A 19,049-nucleotide genomic window follows, 5' to 3' on the forward strand; every position below is an offset into this window, starting at 1 on the left:
CTGGGGATCTTCCCGACCCAGGGATTGAATCTGTGTCTCTTACATCTCTTGTACTGGCACTAGTGCCACCCTGAGCCTTCACTATATGCAAGGCATTTTACTAGGCTACGTGGATATAGAGGTGAAGAGACTCAATCTCTACCCTGCTGGAGAATCTTACAGTCCAGGTGAAGGAAGGTGAAGGTGAAGTCGCTCAGTCATGTCCCACTCTTTGTGACCCCGTGGACTGTAGCCTACCAGGCTTCTCCGTCCATGGGATTCTCCAGGCAAGAATACTGGAGTTAATAATGGAGTTACCATTTCCTTCTCCAGGGGATCTTCCCCACCCGGGGATCAAACCCGGGTCTCCTGCATTGGAGGCAGACGCTTTAACCTCTGAGCCACCAGGGAAGCCCTACAGTCCAGAGAAGGAGAATTATATTTCCATGAAATGGTGAAGGCATGTTCATGTAGATAAAGAATTAGAAGTCCTTGGTTTACTCCTCTACTTAAATATCTTTTAGTGTTGTGACTCTTTCAAGCTTCTTAGCAAGTCACAGAAGACCCTACCTATTTTTCCAGCCTAGTGGTGGCTTTAGAATTCTACATGAGGCAGGGCATAGGATGAGCAATTTGAGTAAGGGTAGGGTGCTGCTGAAGCTACCTTCGGAGAACATTGGCTTAGTTTCAGAAAATGTTGGTTGTCCATTTCAGAGTTGGAAAAGGTGTTCTTGGAGATTATGGATAAGCTAAATAAAGTTCCTACCCTCCAGACTCACACCTCCTTTCACTTGCTCGTGTGTACTCTTAAGTTTTAACCATTCAGAAATATTTCTTAATACAAACCAGGTTTTCCGCCATTTCTGAACTCTTTGTGTTCTCTCCATCCGAAATCTCATCCCTCCATGCAATACCAATTCCTCTTTTAAAACTGAGGCTAAATTGTAACCCTGTAGAGCAAATGTTCAGTAAAACGTTAAATGAATAATTTACTTTGTTAATGGGTTTTGCTTCATCTGGGGTATTTTAATCTATCCAACTTGCTATTTGTAAAATAGGTTCCACCATCCCAATTTTACAGATAGGGAAAGTGGCTGAGAGGAGCAGATTGTTTTAAGTTTGCTAAAATCACACACAATAATGTAATGGTAAAGCTGTTTAACCTCTACGCTTTGCTCTTTTTTTGCAACTTCACTAAGTATTTACTGGATGTTTGTTAACTGTTTTTGGTGTCATACTTGTTGTTGTATTTGTGTGACTTTGGTTACTTCTCTGAAATCTAGAGAATTCTCCATAAACAGTAGAGTAGGAAGAGCCATGTAGTATTGTTGAAAGGTCGCTGCAGTATATAATTTACTTTCTAACAGTTTTTGTGCTCAGTAATGACAGATTATCATTGAGCATTATCAACAGTACTGTTTTTAAAAAAAATGTTGCTCTGATTTTTCTTTCACTTTTAGGGAGAAATTTGGCTTTCCAGTTCAACTTCACAATGGCATCCATTTCAGGTTAGTGGAGATTATTCTATTTTGTGGTTCATTCTGTCCTCTTTCTAACTGTGTGTTTTTCTCTGTCCCTTCCCCTCAGTTTTACTGTGAGTCTTAAACTACTTTTAAAAAAAGTTTTAGTAGGAATAAATAAAAATAAATTTAGAAAATATTTCTTAATAATTCTGATTATAGATATTTTTCCATATTTGTTTTTATTGTTGTAAAATATATTTAAACTTATCGTTCAGCTACTTTTAAGCAGACAGTCAAGAGCATTGCATGCCTGGCGTTACGTGCATCTGCATTGTGTGCAACCTTTGCCAGTATCCATCTCCAGAACTTTTCATCACTCCCCACTGAATGCCAAGAGTAGGTGCCTGGAAAAGGTAAACATGGATGTCTTTCTTTTATACTTTAAAAGTATTTTAAATAACACCACATAGGAACTTACCTTAAGGAAATAGTGGAAGAGTACGTAAAGCTCGTGATTCAAAGATGGTCAATGCAACAGTGTACCCAGTGAACAATAACTTCCACTCCCCCACTTCCCTGAAGCCCCTGGTAACATCATTCTGCTTTCTGTCTGGGACTTTGACCTTTCTAGGTACCTCATAGAAGTGGAGAAGGCAATGGCACCCCACTCCAGTACCTTGCCTGGAAAATCCCATGGATGGAGGAGCCTGGTAGGCCGCAGTCCATGGGGTATCTAAGAGTCGGACACGACCGAGCGACTTCACTTTCACTTTTCACTTTTATACACTGGAGAAGGAAATGGCAACCCACTCCAGTGTTCTTGCCTGGAGAATCCCAGGGATGGGGGAGCCTGGTGGCCTGCCGTCTATGGGGTCTCCACAGAGTCGGACACAACTGAAGCGACTTAGCAGCAGCAGCAGCAGCATAGAAGTGGAATCATACAATATTTGTCCTTTTGTGTTGTCTTTGAGGTTCATCCGTTGGGTACCATGTATCTTTTTAAGGCTAAGTAATATTCCACTGTGTGGATATACCACATTCTGTTTATCCACTTGTTTGTCAGGGGACATTTGAATTATTTCCCTTTTCAGTTTCTGTGAATAATGCAGCTACGAACATTGGTGTACAAACATCTGTTTGAGCCTCTGCTTCCAGTTTTTGGGTGTATATACCTGCAAGTGGGCTTCCCTCATAGCTCAGTCGGTAAAGAATTCTCCTGCCGTGCAGGAAACCCAGGTTCTATTTCTGAGTCGGGCAGATCCCCTGTAGAGGGAAATAGCAACCCACTCCAGTATTCTTGCCAGGAGAATCACATGGACAGAGGACCCTGGCAGGCTACAGTCCATGGGGTCGCAAGAGTCGGACATGACTTAGTGACTAAACCACCACCATACCTACAAGTGAAATTGCTGGATAACATTTCTGTGTTTAATTTTTTGAGGAACTACCATACTGTTTTCCATAGTGGCTACACAATTTTACATTCCCACCATGCAATACAGAAAAGTTCCAAGGACCGATATGTTTTTGATAGTAGTTTAGGAACCTAAGAAAATTATAAAGTAAATCACTAATAATGTTACTACTAAAATTAATACTGTACCATTTACATGTATTATTTTCAACAAAAATTTTCATATTTTGTACATAATGTTTGGTAACGTGATTCTTAAAAACACAATGTAGATAAAGAATATAGACATACTGTAAATTTTATGTTGTCAATATTGTTTTTAATACTGCTCTGTATTTTGTTGTTTTATAGTGGCATTAAAGAATTAACACTTTGAGTGTTGGTTTTGAACTTTTAGGCTGTCTTTACTTTTAAAATATAAAAAAAGTTGCATTGGACATCTTTGAATCAAAAGGTTTGTGTACTTCTTTGATTATTTCTTTAAGATAAGTTCCAAAGTGGTATTATTTGAAATATTTTTAAAATATAAAAGAAAGACATCTGTTTTACCTTTTCCAGGCAGCTACTCTTGGTATTTTGATGTATTTCCTCACATTGTTTGTTTTTATAAACTTGACCAGATTCTTTTGTGCTTATTAGTGAAGTTTTGCTGTTTATTCAGTTAAGAGGTGGATGGTAAGAGGGAGGAACTTATTCTATGGTTATTTTCCTGTTCTTTGTAGGGATATAGTAAATATGACCTTAGAACTGACAGTGGAGTACCAAGTCTAGGTTCTTAACAAACTTTATAGGAATGGTTTTCTTAAGTATGGAATCCTTCTCTCCACACCCCAAAACTTTACAATTTATTTAAATATAAATGTGAAAAAAATAGTGACATAGATTTTGTCTTCATCTCTCACAGCTTAATGATTCATATTAATAGCCTAAGGGCTAATAATAAATGATAACAATTGAAGTTATATTAAATGCTAACCCAGGTATTCTTCACTAAGAGACAAAAGTGTGGGTTTCATAGATATTACTAAACCTTACTGTAGATGATGACTGCAGCCATGAAATTAAAAGACACTTACTCCTTGGAAGGAAAGTTATGACCAACCTAGACAGCATATTAAAAAGCAGCAACATTACTTTGCCAACAAAAGTCCATCTAGTCAAAGCTATGGTTTTTCCAGTAGTCATGTATGGATGTGAGAGTTGGACTATAAAGAAAGCTGAGTGCCAAAGAACTGATGCTTTTGAACTGTGGTGTTGGAGAAGACTCTTGAGAGTCCCTTGGACTGCAAGGAGATCCAACCAGTCCATCCTAAAGGAGATCAGTTCATTGGAAGGACTGATGTTGAAGCTGAAACTCCAGTACTTTGGCTACCTGATGTGAAGAACTGACTCATTTGAAAAGACCCTGATTCTGGGAAAGATTGAAGGCAGGAGGAGAAGGGGATGACAGAGGATGAGATGGTTGGATGGCATCATCGACTCGATGGACGTGGGTTTGGATGGACTCCGGGAGTTGGTGATGGACAAGGAAGCCTGGCGTACTGCAGTCCACAAGGTCGCAAAGAGTTGGACACAACTGAGCGACTGAACTGAACTGAACCGAACCAAACCTTACCTCAGTTAAAATAGTTATTTTTGGATCATATCAGTGAGTTATTCTATTTAGTAAGACTTTACTCTTTCTCAGTAGGATATGATGTTTTAAAAGTTGTTTATTTATTTATCTATGGCTGCACTGGGTCTTCGTTGCTGCACAGGGCTTTCTCCAGTTGTGGCCAGCAGGGGCTACTCTTCACTGTGGTATGCGGTCTTCTCACTGTGGTGGCTTCTCTTGCTGCGGCTCCCAGGCCCTGGAGTGCTGGCTCGGTAGTTGTGGCGCGTGGGCTTAGTTACCCCGAGGTGTGTGGAATTTTCCCAGACCAGGGATAAAACCTGTGTGCTCTGCATTGGCAGGCAAACTCTCAACTTGTTGTGGATGACCAGGGAAGTCCCTGGGATATGATTTTAAAATAACTGAATAATGCCATACATCAATTTTATTTAAGAAGAGATGATTACTTTAAATCATAGCTTTTAGAATATTTCACCCTGTTCAAATAACCCACCTCTTCTATTGTTCTACCCACTTGTTGACCTGTATTTGAAATGCCTCTGAAATTGCCTTCAGATAGTTTGTTGAGTTGGATTTGGTGATTCCCAAAGAAAGTGGTAAATCACTTCCTTTTCACTGTGGCCTTCAGTATGGGAGATCGCTAGAAACTGTTGTGCTTCTGAAGAATGGTACTTCCCTTGTTTCAGCTGTAAGCTTAGGAGCAGGATCCCTGCTCGATGCTGTGTGCTCTTGAGATATAGTAATAAGCCCTCTTCATGATGAATGATTGAAATCCTTCCCTTTTCAATCTCATCTCTCATCATAAAGGTCATGTGTTGTCCAAGCTGGCATTAGAGATGGTTATAGTTTTGAACAAAAATATTAAAAGACCCTGATTTTTTACAACTAGCTCTACTCTCTTATATTCTGAGTCAATCAGGACTTTGTCCAGGGTGCAGTGATACTGACTTTGTAGCACAGGTTGACATTATCTCTGTTAGGTGGGATTCAATGAAAGAAGCAGAAGCACTGTGAGTGATAAGAGGGATTGACTGTAGGAATTCTTGGTGGGAATTTGGGAAGTGTTTAGGGTCTTTCTTTGTGTCTGTTGGTGGGCCTGGCATCGGTGGTGCCAGTAGATAGGAAGAGAAGATGCTTCTGCCAAGGGGATTGCCCAAACAGAATGCTGCCTGTGAAGATGAATCTCACCAGAACCTGGACCAGTCTCTGGTTGCCTCAAAGCCTCCAGTTTAGGTGAGGCAGCACCTGTCAAAGTGCTGGCGTCCTTCCCTGTTGAGTCGCACACCATCTGGCTGAGTGTTCAGAGAAGCCCAAGGAGAACCAACAGGATCCAGAGGAACTGCAGGCACCTCTGTTTCCCCAAGGATATCTAGCAGCAGCTAGAATCATGGGCCCAGCTGCTGCCCCATGCCGGAGAGGTCACCAGACCTGACCTTGCACTGCCCTTCTTAAATATGGAAAATATAGCTACTGCTTCACTTCCACCTCCTAAAGCTCTGGCTCCCCAAGTTGACACAGCTCTCTCTTGTCCAAACAAATGCATGCTGATCCTCTCCCCTGAAGAGGACAGGAATTCTCTTTATTCATCTTTGGATGGTGCTCATTCCTCTTCTTGCTCAATCACATCCTCCTTGATAATCTTCTAACTTAAATCCTGAGATACAAAGTTAGTGACTATTAACACCTATTATTTTAGGATTTAGGGGAATGGGAGCCAGAAGGTCAGTCTATCCATCCATTCATCAACTAACTAAACATCAACAAGAGAAATCCAAAATTGGCTTCTACAGGAATGTCAAAATAAAGGAGAAATGCTTAATAGCTATTCCAGTTCTTGGGTCTCCCCTGATCATGTGGTTATACGTGTTATTTTATAACTGCCTTTTCAACTTTCCGTATCCCTTTGTTCTCAGCAAACAGCTCACCTGGTCATGGGGCCTTGCCTGGTGGGATTTGCCTTAGCAGTTTGCTTGTAATGGGTTTTTGTGGTTTTCCATTAATTCTAAGCAGGGGATGTGGGAATACCAAAAGATAACCCTAGAGCAGGAGTCCCCAACCTCTGGGATCTAATGCCTGATGATCTGAGGTAGAGCTGATGTAATAATTACAGAAATAATGTGCACAATAAATGTAATACACTGAATCATCCTGAAACCATACCCTCCCCCACCCCACCCTGGTCCTTGGAAAAACTGTCTTCCATGAAACCGGTCCCTGGTACCAGAAGGGTTGGGGACCACTGCCCTGGAGGATCCCCCACACTCGAGACACACGGCTCCTCACCTCTGCAGTGTCATAGCAGTCCAGTTTCCTTTAATAGTCAGGATCATTTGCCCCAGCCAGTGCAGTAACCCCTTTCTTTGCCTTTTAGTTTCCTGGCCATGGGAACCCAAACTGGCCAAGTGGTAATCAACTTACAGTTAAATGGAACCATTGCTTTTTCCCCTGGTAGAAGCAGTTCTAACTGGGCAACCTCTAGACTAGCAGAGTCCAAAGTTTCAGGGATGGGAAGCAAACATTTCACTAGTGGATCACTAACGGTAATAGGAGCCATGTTTCCAGCCCTGTTTCCCAGGCCCATGAGTCCTGGCTGTGTGAGGAACAGCACTATTCACTGTTCTGGTAGTAAGCACTCTTTTTACTGCCTTCCACTTGATCCTTCCTACCATAATAGTCCTTACTCTTAGGTCAGGAAACCAGCCAGTTGTTGAATGCACGCATGCTAAGTTGCCTCAGTCATCTCTGACTCTGTGACCCTATGGACTGTAGCCGGCCAGGCTCATCAGTCCCTGGGATTCTCCAGGCAGGAATACTGAATTGGGTTGCCATGCCCTCCTCCAAGGGATTCTTCACCACCCAGGGATGGAACCTGTGGAACACTTCTGTGTCTCCTGCACTGGCAGGCGAGTTCTTTACCACTAGCGCCACCTGGGGGTATCTGTTCTAATTGCACCTCCTGGAGCTGGGGAGGTAAGCACAGAGACCTCCTAGCTCCTTGCGTGATGCGCGTGAGCAGAACGGCATTTATCATCTGTTTTGCCCAAGTTCAGTCCACACTCTAACTGGTGGGTCATCATCGCATTATAGTTCTCCAGGAATTGTCAGATTACAGCCGCTGTCCAGGAACTTCTGAGAAGTTATTTTCCTTTTCCCAGTACACAATTACCTGAAGTTTCTCTGGAGAAGGATAGTGGTAAGATTTATTGCATGAAGTTTTAGCTGTATATGAGGGTCCTTTTTCAAAGAGCCCCAACCTCTACTTTACATAAGGAGCTTTGGATCTATAAATTGGCTCATTTCTGGGCACTGGTTGAAGGACTATGATTCTTTGGTGGTAATTCAAATCAGATGTGTTCACCAGAATCAGGCCTTTGTATACTGCCTGTACAGATCATGTAATCTATTTCTATTTCAGACTTCATGATCACCTAGCCAGTGCCAAAGTTGTCTTTAAGTCAGACTGTTCTAATTGTTACTTCTGGTTATTGCCCTTTGGGTTTCTCTGGTGGCTCAGATGGTAAAGAATCTACCTGCAGTACAGGAGACCTGGATTCCATCTCCGGATTGGAAAGATTCTTTGGAGAAGTGAATGGCAACCCACTCCAATATTCTTGCCTGGGAAATCCCATGGACAGAGGAGCCTGGCAGGCTCCATGGGGTCACAAAGAATAGGAAACGACTGAGCGACTAACACTTTCACTTTCTGTTGCCCATTTTGGGAACCACATCTGCCTTTCCTTTGGTCATGAATTGAATTGCTGACAATTAGCCCCTGTGTCTTAGAAATCATCATTCTCATTGATTCAGGTTGTCTAGTTGAAAGGCAGTACTTCCCATGGTCATTCCTGGCTTACAGAGAACAGCCAACCCAGACCTCTTCAGGGATTCATTCCCCTCATGAATGCATTTCTTACAGGCTTGGGAAAAGGAGGGTCTCCTGGATCCTCCTGGGTGATCGCAGGAGAGTGAATGATCAACCACTCTAGCACTCCCATCTCCCTAAGCTCCGAGTTCCTCTCCTTTAGTGTATACCCAGAAAGTTCTAGCCTTTCCATTTCATTGGCACCTACCCCTGTGTCATTCCATCCCAACTTTCTGATATTCATCTTTGGGGTTGGCTAAGTAAAGAATTAGAGCCACTCCTGGCCACTATATTTAGTGTACTAAATTCAGAATTTCTTATTGAATCCACACCAATAAATTTGGCTTCATTCACTATTGTGTATTGTTGGGCTTCCCTGGTGGCTCAGACTGTAAAGAGTCAGCCTGTGTGCAGGTGACCCAGCTTCAGTTCCTGGGTTGGGGGAGATCCCCTGGAGAAGGGAATAACAACCTACTTCAGGATTCTTACCTGGAGAGTGGAGAGGAGCCTGGCAGGCTGCATGCAGTCCATGGGGTGACAGAGTCAGACATGACTGAGCACAACAAGAGGAACTGACTTTTGCCCCCTGTCGGCCAAGGTGAGCCAGCACATCAGCCACAAGGTGAGCTGCAGCAGCGCCCGACCTTATGTCGACTGTAAACCTGGCTTCTGTTTCATTTCCACCTTCCAAATCTCAGACAGATGTCACTGGTGGCCGGCCCTAAACCTGGATCACACAAGCAGTTGATACAATACAGAAACACTAGAGCATCCTATTTTAAATCATAACCATAAGATTTTATCTCATGGGAAGACATTAGAACTGGACACTGATTAAAGCAGGCAGATGTTTTAGAAAGCAGCAAGGATGTCTGTAAAATTTTCTAGCTTCCACTGATGTAAAAGGAAATCTCATTTTGACTTTAATATTTGGATTGTCTAGTATCATATGTTAAGGCTTCTTTATAAATTATCATGCTGCCCTTGTAATGCCAATTTTAGTAGCACACTTGATTTCTCTTTTTACTGATACGTCATCTTGTTTATAATCACCAGCTCCTTACCATGTCACAATATGAACCCAAATACAAACGTTTTTGTAAATGATAGCTAAGTAGTTAGGGGATCACTTTTAGGTAACTTCCTCTTGCTTTAAAGTCTAGTCATTTTACTTAAGTCATTTAGAAGATTGTTGGACCACTGGCCTCCAACATGATTTTTGTTATTGTTTAGTCGCTCTGTTATGTCTGACTCTTTTGTGACCATATGGACTGTAGCCCACCAGGCTCCTCTATCCAGGCAAGAATACTAGAGTGGTTTGCTGTTTCCTTTTTTAGGGGATTTGCCCAACCCAGGGATTGAACCCACGTCTCTTGCATTGGCAGGTGGATTCTTTACTCCTGAGCCACCAGGGAAGCACACCATGGTAAAATTAATAATTGTTTTTTATTAAATGCTTAACTGTGTACCAGGTACTGTGTTAAGAACTTTCAAAATTCTGTCTCATTTAATTTTTTTATAGCAATACTGTGAAAGCTAGGTATTATCCCCACTTTACAGATAGGGATTTTGAGGCTCAGTTAAGTATAAGGTACTTAGCCTGAGGTCGCTCAGCCAGTGAGAGGAAGACCTAAGATATACCTCCTGTCTGGGTGGCTCCAAAACATGCACTGAACCACTCTTCTAGACTACTCTAAGTTTATACAGTTGATAGTGAGGAATACCAAGAAAATCAATCATAAGGAAACCTGAAATTGTGATTAATTCTGTCTGGTCATCGTATCTTTTTTCTTCCCTTGTAGCTCTGAGTGAGGAACTAGATTCTATAACAAGTGAGCTACATGCAGTAGACATTCAAATCCAGGAACTTCTGGAAAGGCAGCAGGAGCTCATTCAGAAAAAAAACGTACTAACGAAGAGAATAAAGCTGTGTTTAGAGGATTCCGATGCTGGGGAGAGCAGTGAATGTGATTCTTCACCTGCCTCTTGGAATAAAGAAGGTTTGCTCTCTTTTTTTTTTCTTTGCAAGTTTTGTTTCCTCTCGTTTCTTTGAACTGGAATTGAATCGTTGTGTCTGGGTCAGTGCTTTTTAGTAGTTTAGAAGTGAAACTAGCCATTCCTTAGGTGGCAAGGGAACTACTAGGCAGACCAGCCTTTACCCACGTCCTTTTAAAATGAAAGCCTTTATTATTCAGACCAAATATGTTTCTGACATATTGGAAACATATTTGCTTGGAGAAAGATGTTTATTTAACTCAATTTTCTTGGTTGTAATGAGAAGAAATTAAACAAGAAAAAAATTCAAACTCCTCATCAAAGTCTAGTTCATTCCCCTGCCCTAGTGAATAAATCTTCCTTGATTGAGGATCTTGCCAAACATCTTGTTTATCATTAGTTTAGAATACTGTAACTCTTGACAGAATTGCAGTGCTTTCTGGGCTTTGTTGTCCACTTTTTAAACAAGATATTGACACCAAAAAGTCCATATAATTGTTAACTTTGGTTCATGGTATTTGAGGTTTCTGATACTGTGAATTCCCTGACCAACACTCAGACTATTTATCAAGTACCTGACCTTGCTCCTTTCTCCTCTGTACTTTATTTCTCACTGGAAAATGTTGTCATTTTATTCTAATATACTTTTTCTTATGATATATCATTAAATTTGGTTTGCTTAGCTTCGTGAGTTAAACTGATCTCAAAATTATTATTATAAACATTAAATTATCCATAGTATTAAAAGTCTTATATATATTGATCTGATTCTTCTCTATTATAGAAGCAGCCATTCACATTTGTGTCTCATTATAATCTTAAATAGTTCTACTTATTATTCTCTTTCTAGATTTTCCATGGTCTGGTAAAGTTAAAGATGTTCTACAAAATGTCTTTAAACTGCAGAAGTTCAGGCCACTTCAGCTAGAAACTATTAACGTCACAATGTCTGGAAAGGAGGTATTTCTCGTTATGCCTACAGGAGGGGGAAAGAGCTTATGTTACCAGTTACCAGCATTGTGTTCAGATGGTGGGTATTAATAAACATTAATTTTAAGGTGAAGAAACATCATTTCTGTGAATATATTTTTAAGTCTTAAAAAAAATCTCTATAGTGTATTTGCCAAAATCAAGTGCATTTTTTGTTTGTCTCTCCACTAATAGACATTTAATGGAGAAGGAACTGGCAACCCACTCCAGTATTCTTGCCTGGAAAATTCCATGGACAGAGGAGCCTGGAGGGCTACAGTCCATGGGGTTGTATAGAGTCGGACACAACTGAGCGCACGCATGAATAGATATTTAAGTGTTCACTTACAGAGGACATGTTAAAGACTGAGAGTAGTTCATTCTTTTATCTGATTCCTGAAACATCCTTGAAAAGCATGTTGTAGGAGAAAAAGCCCTAGAAAAGGAATCAGACCAGTCAATCCTGAAGGAAATCAGTCCTGAATATTCATTGGAAGGACTGATGCTGAAGCTGAAACTCCAACCTTTGGCCACCTGATGGGAAGAGCTGACTCATTTGAAAAGACCCTGATGCTGGGAAATATTGAAGGTGGGAGGAGAAGGGGATGACAGAAGATGAGATGGTTGGATGGCATCACTGACTCGATAGACATGAGTTTGAGCCAGCTCCAGAAGTTGGTGATGGACAAGGAAGCCTGGCATGCTGCAGTCCATGGGGTCGCAAAGAGTCTGACATGACTGAACTGAACTGACCATATTTAAATACAGTGAGAAGGTACCAGTAAAGAGGGAGAAAGTGAGAATACAGCAGAGAGGACTAGTTGAGAGGGTGAAATCCATGATAATGTCTTAATCTGAATATGTTTTTTAAACTGGTCTGCTCTCTGCCCCAGGTTGTTTTAAGGAACAAACTATGGAAACCTAAGACCACAAGATTTTAGCAATCTAAATAGCTCTCTTAGCTGTGAACAATTTCAGTTCTCACAGAAAGGGGATTTATTACCAGAATTTGAGTCAGTCAAGAAACTGTTAACTGATTTCTGCCCAGACTGAATTAATCTTGTGCAGTAAGTGGACAGGTACTCATGTATCATTCTGGATGATACAAGGTGCTATGTTTGCTTTGGAAAGCTTTTTTTTTTTTAAAGAAAATTGTTTATTTATTTGGCTGTGCTGGTCTTCGCTGCAGTATGTGGGGTTTTTTTTTTTTTTTTTTCTTTAGTTGCAGCAGGCAGGATCATTAGTTGTGGCATATGGGTTCCATTGCCCTGACCAGGGGTTGAGCCTGGGGCCCCTGCACTGGGAGCACAGTCTTTAACCACTGGACGACCAGGGAAGTCCATGGAAAGCTTTTTTTTTAGTGAAGTATAGTGATTTACAGTATTGTTATTTTCCACTGTACAGCAAAGTGATTCACTTTTATATATATATATACACACACACACACACACACATCCTTTTTTAATATTCTTTTCTGTTGTAGTTTATCATAGAACTTTTTTCATTGTTTCTTTTTATTGGAGTATAATTGCTTTACATTGTTGTGTTAGTTTCTTCTGTACAACACATTTGGAAAGCTTCGGAATAACTTTTTCCTGATGTAACTGGATAGTATATGACTTGATTTATGTACTTTTACTGAGGTTATCAATACTGATTGTCAAGTATGATAGTAAGTTCAAAATGATATCTCTCCACGTTTTTATAGGACTAGATAAGGTGAGAGTTTTCTATATATAATCTTACATCTATTTGGCTTATCATTTATTCATATTTACTTTCTGTAATAATGAAGGTAAGAAATAGGTGGCATATTGCTAAAGCTGCTTTGAAAATCAGTCTGAATTGGTGGGCAGGACCACAAGTTACAGTCAGTTCAGTTCAGTCTCTCAGTCATGTCCAACTCTTTGCGACCCCATGGACTGCAGCGTTCCAGGCCTCCCTGTCCATCACCAACTCCCAGAGTTTACCCAAACTCATGTCCATTGAGTCAGCGATGCCCTCCAAGCATCTCACCCTTTTCCTCCTGCCTTCAGTCTTTCCCAGCATCAGGATCTTTTCCAATGAGTCAGTTCTTCGCATCAGGTGGCCAAAGTATTGGAATTTCAGCTTCAACATTAGTCCTTCCAATGAATATTCAGGACTGATTTCTTTCAGGATGGATTGGTTGGATTTCCTTGCAGTCCAAAAGACTCTCAAGAGTCTTCTCCAACATCACAGTTCAAAAGCATCAGTTCTTCAGCTCTCAGCTTTCTTTATAGTCCCAACTCTCACATCCATACATGACTACTGGAAAAACCATAACCTTGACTAGACGGACCTTTGTTGGCAAAGTAATGTCTCTGCTTTTTAATATGCTGTCTAGGTTGGTCACAACTTTTCTTCCAAGGGGCAAGCATCTTTTAATTTCATGGCTGCAGTCACCATCTGAAGTGATTTTGGAGCCCCCAAAAATAAAGTCTGACACTGTTTCCTCATCTATTTGCCATGAAGCGATGGGACCAGATGCATGATCTTAGTTTTCTGAGTGTTGAGTTTTAAGCCAACTTTTTCACTCTCCTCTTTCACTTTCATCAAGAGGCTCTTTAGTTCTTCGCTTTCTGCCATAAGGGTGATGTCATCTGCATATCTGAGGTTGTTGATATTTTTCCCTACAATCTTGATTCCAGCTTGTGCTTCATCCAGCCCAGCGTTTCCCATGATGTACTCTGCATATAAGTTAAATAAGCAGGGTAACAATAAACAGCCTTGATGTACTCCTTTTCCTATTTGGAACAACTCCTGATGTTCCATGTCCAGTTCTAACTGTTCCTTCCTGACCTACATACAGATTTCTCAAGTTACAGTAAAGAAGGTAAATAATTGAAACTTACTCTGGTGGTGGTATGAAATTTAAGGTGGATTTCTTTCTTTTTTAGGTTTTACCCTTGTGATTTGCCCACTAATCTCCCTTATGGAAGACCAGTTAATGGTTTTGAAACAATTAGGAATTTCAGCTACCATGTTAAATGCTTCTAGTCCTAAGGTATGCTCCTGTGGCTTTTATTGTATTTTATTTTTAATTTATACTCTTCAGTAAAGTAGGAACCTTAGCTACAATTGAGTTGCTTATAAAAGAAAAAACTGGTAACTATGTTGGAATCTAAAATCACCACTCATAGATCAGGCTAGCCCACTGCTTATTTTGTATGGTGTGTGAGCTCAGATTAGTCTATAGTTTTAAATGGTTATAAAAAAATCAGCAGTGTAATTTTCCTGGCAGTCCCAGTGGTTAAGACTCTATACTTCCACTGCAGAAGGCACAGTTTTGATCCCTGGTTTGGGAACCAAGACCCTGCATGCCGTATGGCATGGCAAAAAAATAAAATCAAGAATAGTTAAGTGTGAAAATTGAAAGTGTGAAATTTTGTGAAGTGTGAAAATTATGTGAGATTCAGATTTCAGTGACCATAAATAAAGTTTTATTGGAACAGAACCATGATGGTTCTTTTATATGTAGCCTCTGATTGTTTTCACACATGAGGACAGAGTTGAGTAGTTGTGATATGGGCTGCAACATCTAATGTTTACTATCTAGCACTTTACAGGAAGTTTGCTGACTTGTTTCATAGTATCCATTCTAAAACAGTGAGGAAGAATTTCTGATTATGGGATATAATTAAATACAAAAAGTGAATTAGAAACAAGATACCCAACCTTGTGGAATTTCTTGTTTGGAAAAGGACTCTCTTACCTTTATCTGTACAATAAAGCATTTCCCAGGTGTTCTTTTTTAAAAAGCATATTATTGAAAATTTTTTAAATATACAAAAATAGAATAGTATAAAAACTGTTAAGTAGCTTTAACGGTTATCAACATATGGCCAGTTTTTTTCATCTGTATACTCCCAGTTTCCCTCCCTGCCCACCCTTGGTTTATTTGGTTGAGACAAGTCCCAGACATCATACCATTTCAGTTGTAACTTCTTCAGTATATATCTCTAACATTAAAAAAAAAATAACTAAAAAATACAACTAAGTGCCATTATCACATCTAAAAATTTGTATTAGTTCTTTAAAACCATTAAATAAAAATACTCAGATTTCTGTCTCATCAAATGTTATTATCTGTTTAAAATCATGGTCCAGATTCACACATTATGCTGTATTGGTTGATATGTCCATAGGTTCCTTTTATTTCTTGTTTCCTGTGAAATTGCTGTTTAGGTTTTTTTTTTTTTTTCTTGGTCCTTAAGTTTCCTATATTCTGTGTCTTCCTGATTGTATCCTTGTGATGTTGTTCCACTTGTTACTTTTAGTTAGTCTAAAAGTTGACTGAATTTGGGCTTTTTTTTTTTTTTTGCTGTAAGAATATACTTACTCCTGGTATCACTCAGGAGGTATTTAACACCTGGTTATTATTTTTTTGTGTGTGATGTTAGTTTGATCAGTGGGGTCACCTTATGTCTGCCTGCTCTATAATTATCAAGTTCTCGATCAGCTTTTCATTTAATGGCTTTTAGTAGCCACTGATAATAATTGCCTACCTTAGAGCATTATTTAATTATGGGGTTATAAGATGTAATTTCTAATTGTCACTTCTTAAATTAGCTAGATTTTTCCTGTAAAAAAGAACTTTTTCCTTAACTCTTTGCAGATTGAAAGTTCTTTCTCTTTTTTGGGGACTTCCCTGATGGCTCAGATGGTAAAGAATCTGCCTGCAGTGCAGGAGACCCCAGTTCAATCCCTGGCTCGGGAAGATCCCCTGGAGAAGGGAATGGCAATCCACACCAGTATTCTTGCCTGGAGAATTCCATGGACAGAGGAGCCTGGCAGGCTACAACTGCTGATAATAATTGCCTATCTTAGACCATTATTTAATTAGGGGGTTATAAAATATTTTCTAATTCTCACTTCTTAAATTAGCTAGACTTTTTCTGTAGAAAAGGACCTTTCCTTATTTATTCTTTGAAGATTGAAAGTTCTTTCCCTTTCTTTACCAGTTTCATTATGGAAATGAAATGTCAAGTATTATGGAAAGAGTTGGTTTTTCAGCATTCTCCAAAGGTGGTCAATAAATTCTTTTTTTTTCAAGTATCATTTTAAACCTATGGATTTTTAACATGTTTGATGTCTTTCCATCCATGGTTGTTATTCTTTTTTTTAATGTTGAAGTAGTCCCATGTTTGGGTAGTGAGAGTCTATTTAATTTGGCCCCTAGGTCTAACTCCTAGCTTTTGAGTCTTTGGTTTCTTTTCTAAGATACGTCATGCTTTTTTGTGTGTATTTCTTCCCAGACCTGAAATCAGCCACGTCTTCAAGAAGTTCTGGTTCTTCTAGTCTTTCCCAAATAGTTTTAATTTATTTAAACTCTTGTGTCATTTTAAGTGCTTTCTAGCTCAAAAAAATGAATCTATGGAGAACATTGCCTTCTCATACTGCACTTTTTTAAAATTGAAAAACAGAGTAATAATAATGGAAAGTACAGTGACCCTTGAACAATGTGAGGGTTAGGAGCCCTAACTGGCCACACAGTCAAAAGTCCGCGCTTAACTTACAGTCAGCCTTCCACATTCAGGGATTCAACTAGTTGTGGATCATGTGGTACTGTAGTCTTTACTACTGAAAAAAATCTGCATGTAAGTGCACCCATGCAGTTCAAATTGTAGGTGGCTCAGAGGTAAAGAATCTGTCTGCCAATATATGAGACATGGGGTTCCACCACTGGGTTTGGGAAGATCCCCTGGAGGAGGAAATGGCAACCCGCTCTAATATTCTTGCCTGGGAAATCCCATGGACAGAGGATCCTGGTGGGCTAGAGTCCACAGGGATCGAAAAGAGTTGGACATGACTGAGTGACTAAGCATCCTTTTCTCAGGCGATAGCTCAGGTGTTTGCTCCTCTGAAATTTCTGGGACATATAGACTAATTGAAGTATTTAACACACTTCGCCATTTCTTAACAAAACTAGGAATATCTTGAGGAGTTAACAAACTGCTTTCCTGGGATGATGAAGGCATTTTGAGTTTCTATTTCTATCACATTCACCACTTCTTTTGATCCTTAATTAGATTAGAAGGAAAAATACAACATCCAATGTACTAAATATTATGGAAAACAACAGGACTAAGAACCAAATAGCTGTTACCTCTTAAGATGTATTCTTATTATATATAATACATAATATATAGAATCTCATTTTAATTATTCATAATTATAAAATCTTGATATAAGGAATCAGATACTTTGTAAAATCTAAATAGATTATGAATAGATTTGATAGCATCATTAAAGTATCTAATCAAGAATAAATTTTGTTCTATGAAATCAGATCTATGAGATCTATGAAATGATTTCAAATATAACATTAAAATTAATAAAACCTGTCTTTATCACCATACTGCATTTAGCTTACATTTTGGCATTTATTGTGAAAAATTTAGAATTATGCCTTCATGGAGTAAATGCTTTTTGGAGTGTCTTCATATTCGTTTTTGTGTTCTCTTTTTTGTCAAGTGAGATTGATTATTCTTATATCAACTGTCTGAATGTAAATAAATAACTAAAATGCTATTAGCACAGCTACCATGAAGCTCAGTACTGGGACATCATTTTAATTTTAATGAAGTAAGCATCTGCTGCTATAGTGTCCCAAGGCTGTTGCTTCTGAGTAATGAGCATCTTCATTTACCACTGAGTATTGCTTTCTGCTGGCTTAGTTCTATCATTGTGTCTATATTTCCTTTCAATAGGAGCATGTGAAATGGGTTCATGCTGAAATGGTAAATAAAAACTCCAAGCTAAAGCTAATTTATGTGACTCCAGAGAAAATTGCAAAAAGCAAAATGTTTATGTCAAGACTAGAAAAAGCCTATGAAGCAAGGAGATTTACCCGAATTGCTGTAGATGAAGTTCATTGCTGTAGTCAGTGGGGACACGATTTCAGACCTGGTATGTATGTTCTGGGCTTCTCAGGTGCTGCAGTGGTAAAGAATCCACCTGCCAATGCAGGAGACACGGGTTCGATCCCTGGGTTGGGAGGATCCCTGGAGGAGGGCATGGCAACCCACTTAGTATTCTTGCCTGGAGAATGCCATGGACAGTGGAGCCTGGTGAGCTACAGTTTATGGAGTCACAAAGAGTCAGACATGACAGAGTGCACACACACATGTATATTCTACCTAGAAAACTCCGTGATGCTAGGGACTCTTTTCTTATTCAGCTTTACATGATGCAAATCCTTTCCATTAAAATTATCCTCTTAGGTAGTCATTACTTATTTTTTTCTTGCCTTAATACAAGAGGAGCCAAGGCAGAATCTTTAATCTCTTTAATCCCCACCCACCACAGTAGTGCTTATTAGTCCAGTTGCCTTTATCTTTTGAAATGTGTATATATTGTACTTTGTCATCTTTAGCCATAAAGATTTACTGATTTCTGGATTCTCCTTCATATCTGTTGAGGAATTTGCTTCTGCTTCAAAGTTGTCTCTTTTAGTCGTCGTTTTAGGTATCTTCAGCACTCACTTCAGGATCTACACCCAGTGAACCCCTCAATGTTATAGTTCTGTGGTATACTTGAGTAACCTTATTCTTTGCTCCATCAGCATAATCCTACAGTCTTAGCCTAAAACAGATTGCTCAAACTTGTTCTATGCAAAGAAATCTGAAAATCAATTTTTTTTTTTGCTATTGAGCTGTATGAGTTCTTTATCAATTTTGGGTATTAGCTAACCTCTTATCAGATATGTGATTTGCAGATGTTTTTCCCATTCCC

General features: G+C 39.5%; 1 protein-coding gene and 1 non-coding gene across 2 annotated transcripts in view; one reads left to right on the forward strand and one right to left on the reverse strand.

Moving 5' to 3' along the window:
* The window catches only part of RECQL (RecQ like helicase), a 32,730-nt gene that overhangs the window by 2,219 nt on the left and 11,462 nt on the right, over positions 1-19,049 (forward strand). Inside the window, 5 exon segments of the mRNA NM_001077991.1 lie at positions 1,440-1,487; positions 10,133-10,330; positions 11,176-11,355; positions 14,213-14,319; positions 18,026-18,224. Coding sequence (NP_001071459.1) covers positions 1,472-1,487; positions 10,133-10,330; positions 11,176-11,355; positions 14,213-14,319; positions 18,026-18,224 — 700 coding nt within the window. The 5' untranslated portion in view covers positions 1,440-1,471.
* TRNAW-CCA (transfer RNA tryptophan (anticodon CCA)) lies at positions 319-390 on the reverse strand. The gene has a single exon. It is a non-coding gene; the product is annotated as a tRNA-Trp (tRNA).

Source organism: Bos taurus, chromosome 5 (assembly GCF_002263795.3).
Source record: "Bos taurus isolate L1 Dominette 01449 registration number 42190680 breed Hereford chromosome 5, ARS-UCD2.0, whole genome shotgun sequence".
NCBI lineage: Eukaryota > Metazoa > Chordata > Mammalia > Artiodactyla > Bovidae > Bos > Bos taurus.